The 8,577-nt window shown below is 40.0% G+C and overlaps 1 protein-coding gene across 2 annotated transcripts in view; it reads right to left on the reverse strand.

Annotated features, from left to right (window-relative positions):
* taok2b (TAO kinase 2b) overlaps positions 1 to 6,046 on the reverse strand; it is a 29,927-nt gene extending 23,881 nt beyond the window's left edge. For both annotated transcript variants that reach the window (XM_044014078.1, XM_044014077.1), the window contains exons 1-2: positions 5,477 to 6,046; positions 1,776 to 1,916 (exon numbers count right to left, since the gene is read on the reverse strand). In XM_044014078.1, coding sequence (XP_043870013.1) covers positions 1,776 to 1,907 — 132 coding nt within the window. In that variant the 5' untranslated portion in view covers positions 1,908 to 1,916; positions 5,477 to 6,046. The remainder of the gene's footprint in view (positions 1 to 1,775; positions 1,917 to 5,476) is intronic.
* Positions 6,047 to 8,577: the final 2,531 nt, after the last annotated feature.

An 8,577-nucleotide genomic window follows, 5' to 3' on the forward strand; every position in this document is an offset into this window, starting at 1 on the left:
CTTCACAGACATCTTCTAAACAAAAGTACCAGCAGTCATAGTAAATCTCTGGCAGTGGGGTGTGTGTGTGTCATTGTATGCCATTAATGAAGAAGAAAATCCAAACTGCCTTAAATTATCAACTTTGTTCAGACTGCACCAGTGAATATCCAGGGTTCGGACATTGAGGTCATGGAGGAGTACAATTACCTGGGTGTTCACATCAACAACAAACTGAACTGGACACACAACACAGATGTCCTGTATAAGAAGGGCAAAAGTCGTCTCCACCTGCTGAGGAGACTGAGGTCCTTTGGTGTGTGCAGGACGCTGCCAAAAACTTGTCTCTGTGGTAGCATCGGCTATTTTTTATGCTGGGACTGTGGAAGCTCTGAGAGGGACAGGAAGTCTCCATTGAGGAGGTGGGTGAGAGGAGGACGATCTCTCACCCCCTACATGAAACTGTGGGGGCCTTAAGCAGCTCGTTCAGTAACAGACTGCTGCACCCGCAGTGCAAAAAGGACCAGTACCGCAGGTCACTCATCCAGAGTGCTGTCAGACAATACAACTCATAATGTAGCACTGTAACCACCTTCTCTTGCACTACTCCACCACTACTACCTCCACCATCTTGTTTCAACTGCCTATATACCAGTGCAATAGTCGTAATATTTAATATTTATTTATTTATTTATATATTTATATTCTTACTGAGTCCTTATACACAATATTCACCATATTTATTTATGCATCTACCTGCAATGTGCAATATTTATTATAGAAGTCTGTCTGCAGTTACAAGCCCCGGTGCTGAGTAAGTGTGGCGCAGATAATAGAAGAAAGTGTGCGCTAAGGAGAAATAAATAAAAAAAAGGTTCACATTCGGCTCGCTGTTCGCCATTGCAGGCTTTCAGCAGAGCTATCGCTAAATACACCAGAATGCTCACTTAAATGATGAGATTTTCCTTGCTAAATGTTGGAGATGAACCCAGGTTTCCAGGATTGTTAAGTCTCTTTAACTGATCTCTGATCAGCATTGTTCACTTTGACTCTTGTGTCTCTTCCTGTGACGACACTCTGACCAATCAGTGCACAGCAGTCTGACGACATCACGCATTTCCCCTGGATATGACGTCACACGTCGAGCGAGTGGAAACACACCGTGTGTCACTTAAGCCACAGCAATAATAATAACAATGCTAACAATAAGCCCATTATGCAGGACCATGTTCAGGGCCTAAAGGAATGCCTGATTAAATGTTTGAATGTCTCAATTCTAAGCAAAAATTTTACCAGAATCAACCAGTCCTATTAGGTAAAACGTATTCTTAGTTTTTGTCTTTTGGGTCTTAATTTGCAGTTTTTTGCTGCTCACTGCAAATGTGATGATCATTTGTGACACACTGGTTGTGTGAAATGTTCACAGTGGTGCACTGCTGCTCAAAACGTCTTGGTGAAACACTGTGCAGTATACACTAGGGCTGAATGATGTGGGTAAGATATATTTCATTCAAATTTATATAACAATAAAATTGTATTTGTATTAATAGTATTACAGATTTAAAATGATGGAGCATTACAACATGAGATATCATCAAAAATATTTACTACCATACTCTAATGCAAGGATGAGAACACATTTTTTTAAACTGAAATGGAACTATCAAAAAAAATAGAGCAATTAGCCTTAGCCCTTTTTTCATGGTTTCAAATTGCTAATTGCTCAGTCCCAGTACACAAAAGGCTGTAAAACGTTAGGTTTTTGTGTCATTGTCACAACAACTAACGTAACTTACAAAGTAAACTGCTCCAAAGCTCCCATGTCCAATCTCCCTCAGGTCTGTGAAGAGCTTCTCGGGATCGTCCCTGGAGAACAGTTCAGCCACCTCCGGGTCCTTCAGGCTCCCGGCCCGCACACTCGACGGCATGGCCAGCGCCTGGTGAGAGGAAGAGACAAACTGGGTAAGCACGTGCTGTATGAATTACATTGTGTGTGTTGGTCACACGAGACACCCGGAAACACATATTTGACACATTTGAATCTGTTACTGATCAACATCTAACCGCCTTAAAGGAGCTGTACGTAAGAAATGTATTGTAGTAAGTCATAAAATTACCATTTGTCATCGAGAATAAGGAAACACGGTGAATTTAAAGGGTAAATAAACCCCCTCTTCTGAGGCTAACACTGCCCAATGCCTTGCTTTGAAAAAGCAGTGGAGATAATGACACAACAGCTTCAGTGTTAAAAGGGGGAGGGGTCTATGATAACAAGCCTCACACTGGTTGGACAAGAGGGTGATGCAAGTTTGTACCAGTGATGCATGAATGCATAGATGGTGTTTGACCAGAGTGGCAGTAGAGACACTGATTTTTACCTGATTTCAAAACTTTATAGCAGTGGTTCCCAAACTTTTCACAGTCCTGTAGCCCGTACAGTTGACCTCCAATTATTTGGATCAATTACAGAAAACTGAAAAAATATGTTCATTGACATCTTTTCACCATATGAAGCACAGGGAGTTCACAGTGACAGCAGATCCAAGTTGGAGCGAGGAAGCTGATGCTTGTATTTACATTTCGTCACCTTTCTAGAGAGCAACTGTTTTCTTAGCAGTTTATTTCATCACCCATGTCATATTAAAGTGCAACAGAAAGTATACAGTATACATTTACGGTAAATGGTCTGTATTTATATAGCACTTTTCTAGCCCTGATGACCAATGAAAGTGCTATACACTACAGTTTTACCATTCACACACACTTACATCTGCTGCACATCTTTGTGCATTGTGTAATGCATTTTCTGTCATGTTTCATACCCATTCACATGCTGCTAGCACAACATAAGACTTGCCCAAGGACGTAGGATGTTGGCATGTAGACTTAATCAAACCCACAACCTTCCAGTTGAACAACAACTAACTATACAACTTTCCACTTTCTCTTCAACACACCTATTATACCCAGGAGCAAGATTAGTGTTAATGTCTTGCCCAAGACACTAACACCAATTGGCAAGTAGACTAGCGAAGCCGGAAATCAAACCCCAGACCTCCCCAGAGGTCACTTATAGGTATCTGAACTCCTGTTTTAAAGCCTCAAGAGTCATGATTTAGCTGGTGCATGTTTTGCAAAAGATGTCATCTACAACCAGGCTCCTGGCACCAGCTGTCAATCACAAAGTCCTCTAAACTAGGGGGGCTGAACGATTTTGAATAAATATCTAAACGTGATTATTTTGACAGGCATTGCAATATGATTTGTGATATCAGAGAATTTTTGCATCATTCTCATTTTCATTCAAAAAATATGATAACCATGTAATATACTGTGTTCTCTTTTGTCTGTAGAATAAGATCAAGACAGTAATTCATCTAAAATCATTTAGATTAATTGTTCAGCCCTACTGTAAACTGGGACATAATTTAAAAAATTTACATCACACTCTATTGAAGAACAGCCGATGACCTGATTGAGAACAATAACTCCTCTGGAAAATGTTTACTGATGTCATAAATCAAGCAGGAAGGCACATTTTCCAATAGACTTCCATTTAAAGGGTAACTAAACCCGCAGCTGTGTGAGGTGCTCAGTAAGATGAGACTTTTAATTGGAGAGAGAAAGACGACAGCGCCACAGCTCAAGCGTTTATAAATTAGAAAGTCTCACGCCTCATGCTGGTTGGACAAGAAAAGAGTGACGAAAGAGTGTACCAGTGATGCAACTGTGGACTAAGCAGTAGCTGGTGTGTGAGCAGAGAGGCAGTAAATACATTGATTTTTATCACAATACATATATTTTTTTACTTTACACTAAACAATAACAATCAACAAATGATATTAAGAGATACCAACATGCACTAGTTTACACCTGTAAAATGGTTTAGGGGTTTAGTTTCACTTAAAAACTGAGTTATTTTTACAACTAGTGGAGTTACACCTTGGTGGCTATTTGATACATTTATATTTCCTGTTGGCTTCAGGAGGAAAACATTAGACTGTTTACATTTTTGAAAATATATATATAAAAAATGATACAGCTCCCATGGATAAGCTTATATAGAACTGTAGGGGCCAAAATGCATATTTGGTCTGTTTGTTTATTGTTTATTTTGAAAGGTCACTCATACTGTTTTTTTGGTCATGTCACTTCCGTTTTGATTGACACATGGGTGTGGTTTAATCTATACACCTGGGCACTCGGACGGGCGGTGGGTAAGAGAGAAAGGGGGTTAGTGGCGTTCCTGATTTATATTTTCTGTTTACTAATTGTAGCGACAGTTTTCCTATAAAAGGTCGCTAAGAGGCTTAGGTGGGCTCCAGGCAGTTACGCGTCAAATCGTCAAATAACCAAGAATAAATCGTCAAACAATAAACATCACTGGACTTGGATTCATTTGAATGACGCGTAACTGCCTGGAGCCCACCTAAGCCTCTTAGCGACCTTTTATAGGAAAACTGTCGCTACAAGAACAATTTAAAGCACCAGTCAATGTCAGGCCACATGCAACAAGTTAAAAGTAGACCGCAAACCAGTCTAGCAGGCACAATTATTATAATGCTCCAATTACAAAGCTTGGGTACAACCACACCATTGTGTCACAGAATGTCAGATAATGCAAGGCAGTACAGTTGCAGGAAGTATCACTTTGCAAGAGAATCCATGTTCAATCTGTGCACCCAGCCTGCACCATGGTTTAAAATCCCAGTCTTCCACGTCTAATAAGAGACATAGGTTGGAAACTCATATTATTCATTCATTTTAGTATTGTGCTGTTTCTCAAGTTACCAGAAATTTGAATTTTCTCAAAAGGCTTATGTGGAAACACAGCTCAACAACTGAGCTTACTTGAGTGTTTTGAAAACACTTCAAAATGGATGTTGACCTCATGAATTAAAAAAATATATCATGGCCAGTTTGTTACAGGCAAAGAGGAAGCTTGTGCTTCCCTTTAAAAATGAGAAGTTCTTTGTATTCTGCAACCAACCAAACCTCTAGCAGCTCTTAACCTCCACAAATCACCAGGAAGCCAACAAATACTGCAATGATGTGTTTTCATCCTTCATTCCTCAAAAAGTCACATAGTTTTATAACCTTGGATAATCAGATTAAGAAGAAAATTCATACTGTCCTTGGTTGATGAGGAACAAGTTGTTCTCAAGATATGTATTCGCCATTAATATGATTCATTGTGTGCATCTCAGCCAAGCAAGCGAGCTAGATAGCCTTCGCACTTGGCTGGTCAATTATGCTACATTTGCTCTTGCTGACCAAAGAAATGCTTGACATGTTTTCAATAATAGACAATAACAAAACCAGGCTGGTTCATGTGTTCATGGTGCAGGCCAACAACAAGCCTTCATGTCAATGTCAATCTCTCCGGGATCACAAATTGAGGTAGTTAGTGCTGCCAACTGGTGATTTCACAGCAAAGAGAGGTTGACAGGCGCATCCGGCTACTTTAGCATGCTGAATGATTTATGACATGTCTTACCGTGGCTTTTGGGATCCACTGTAGCTAGCTCTAGAGCTAGCTAACCGGCCTGGCTGGAAAAATATTGGTCTCACTCCCCCTTTTCCTCGGCTCTGGTGTCTATTCAACACGAACCAGCCACATTCTGTCTGCCGACGCTTTTTTCGAGGTCCCCTCCATCCCGATGATCTCAGTCAAACGGTCTGCGCTACTTGACATGGAGCACAGTGGCAGGCAGTTGAAGTGACAGCTTGCTGCTGACGGACGCCTCTGCCAACCAGCAGCAGCAGCAGCAGCAGAGCTGTCTCCAGAAGAAAACCACAGGCTAGCTCGAGAACTGCTGTTAGCCACACCGCTAACTAATATAACCTATCGCCAGAAGCCGTCTGCTGAGTTTTCAACGACAAACGTGTTCATTCTTTTCCACGGCTCCGCTCCGCGCTCCACTGTGTACTGTCATTGCGTTAGTGCTGTCGGTGGAATCCATGTCCAGTTCATGTTCTCCCCATTTTGCTCGACTCTCATCCGTTTTTGTTCAGGACTTCATGATGGCGGAGCGGGGCGGGAGCCGAAAGGAAAGCGGAAGTGCTGCTTCTTCGACGCTCCTAAAAAAAGTAGACACGAGAGCCGGAACCGTGTCGTCACTACTGTGGCTGTACCACAACAATGAAATTAAATTAAATTAAATTAAATCAAATCAATTAAAGTAAAATATGTATTAAAGTTTGTATTATCAAGAAAAACATATCTTCAATGGCAGAGGTGGCCCACATAAAAATGATGTTAAAACATACAACCTTTGTAAGCTTTACAAAATATTTTTCATCTTTTATTTTGTATCAACCATTATTAATTACATGTCTTAGCACTCCTGGCTCAGTTCATATTGTCAAGTGTATTATTGTTCTAATAAAGTTTTGTTAAAAACACCATTGCCATTATATATCACAAAACTAACAATCATCCATCCATTTTCTACCCCTTTATCAGGAGGGTCACAGGGATCATGTGCTGACACAGGGCGATAGTGGGGGTAGAGTCCATCACAGGGCCACACAGAAACAAACAACCATTCACTCGCACAATCACACCTACAGTCAATTTAGAGCGTCCAATTTACCTAATTCCCATATTGCATGTTTTTGGACTTTGGGGCGGAAACCGGAGAACCCGGAGACACACACACACACACACACACACACACACACACACACACACATACACAGGGAGAACACGTGACCTCCATGCAGAAAGGCAACTAACAATCAAACAAAATAAAATAAAACAAAACAACTTCATAATTATGATAGTTCCACAGCATTATAACAGAGTGATCTGACCAATCCTATACTAATGCTACTACTGCTACTACTACTACTACTACTAATAATACAGTAATAATAACAAGGCAATCAGAAATGGCAGACTTCACCCCATTCACGTAACAAGCCTCTGTCAGCCTCTGTTGGTCAAACGCAGACACAGACAGACAGACAGAGCCACTAAAAACAACATGAACAAAACTTGGTACATGCGTTCATTAGGTGGGATCACCTTCATTATTTAATATTTATTTACTGGCCTGAGCAATAGGTCTTTTTTGATGAATCTGTATTTCATTTTAAACCTTTTTATTATTTAATCTTGCATAGAGTAATTTACTTGGGCAAAACACGGTTTTAAATAAAAAAAAAATCATCAATTTGTAGGTCCAGCCTCATACCTCATCGTGAGCTCTGAGGTCTAATAATAGGTTGTTTGTAGATGTCTTTTCTGTAGCTGCCCCCAAACTATGGAACGATTTACCCACTGAAATTAAATCTGCTCCTACTATTGAACATATGATTTTTATCATTTTATTATTTTACAGTTTTACTTTTATGATTTTTATTGTTTTGTGTGCCTCGTTGTTGTTGTTGTTGTTGTTGTTGTACCTTTTTACTTTGTAAAGCACTTTGGTCATCCCTGGTTGTTTTTAAATGTGCTGATGAAGTTGACTTGACTAATAAATATTCAGTCACTACATGTACAAATGTAAAAAATACTGTAACACAGTGTGAAATGTAGTCCAGTTAATACTGAAGGATGCACAGCTTATCTATTGTTTGGTCTATTATATTTGTACTACTGATGAAACCAATGAACCCAGCAGATCTGGCTGCTTGCTTTCTTATCTGACACCTGTAATGTGTGTTTCCCCCCAGAATGCTCCTTTCTGTAAGTAGAAAGAGGGTCCCCTGCCTCATCAGCTAACTGTATTTTATTTTATTTTATTTCATGAATATTCTGCTTACATTTTCTGCATATTTTCATGCAGAATCTGCAATCTGACATTATTCCATTTTTAAACAATGAAAAATGATCCACTATGAGAAAAGATTTGACTTAAATTTTGACCAATGCATGTAAGCAACAGGCCGTGTGATGGACTGCTGCGCTGTGACCCCGCCTTTCACCGTTTGTCAGCTGGGATTAACTCCAGGTCCCCACCATCCTCATCTGGATTGTTAGCAATAAAAGAAAATGATCCTTTCTTTCATTCCCAAAGAGAAAGCCCTTGATGTTTTTATAACAGTCTATTTTACCATATGTTTTTATCCATATGCTCACCACCCATAATATTCCCCCTGCCCTGCTCTCCGCAGTAATCTTGTTAAAGTAGCAAGTATATCTTTGTAAAACCTCCCCACCCACTCCCACTATAAGAAGGGGAAAAAAGATAATAAAACCTTTTCTGTTGCATCGGCCGTGGGATTAATGCTTCTTATGCAAATTGATTTTTTTGATGAATTTACATAACAGGAAAGTAGAGAGAGGCAAAAGGTCAAGGCAGAGGTCACACACACATACACACTCACCATAATCAGTGTTTCAGCTGAGCTGGGTAATTTGGACTCAACATTTACATCCTTGTTGAAGGAAGTTAGGATTAACCCTGAGGGTTTAATCCCCATTCATCAGAGTACTTCATGGAAGGAATAATCCATTTTACTCAAAAATTCAACCAATATGTCCTGACCCCTGGGTCACATTTATTCAGCTTGTACTTTTTGTTGTAGTGTTGTTGCTTCTGGGTTTATTTGAACTTTGGGTTTCAGTTCTTTGTTTCTGGTGTTCTGTCT

Source organism: Solea senegalensis, linkage group LG18 (genome assembly GCF_019176455.1).
Source record: "Solea senegalensis isolate Sse05_10M linkage group LG18, IFAPA_SoseM_1, whole genome shotgun sequence".
Classification (NCBI taxonomy): Eukaryota; Metazoa; Chordata; class Actinopteri; order Pleuronectiformes; family Soleidae; genus Solea; species Solea senegalensis.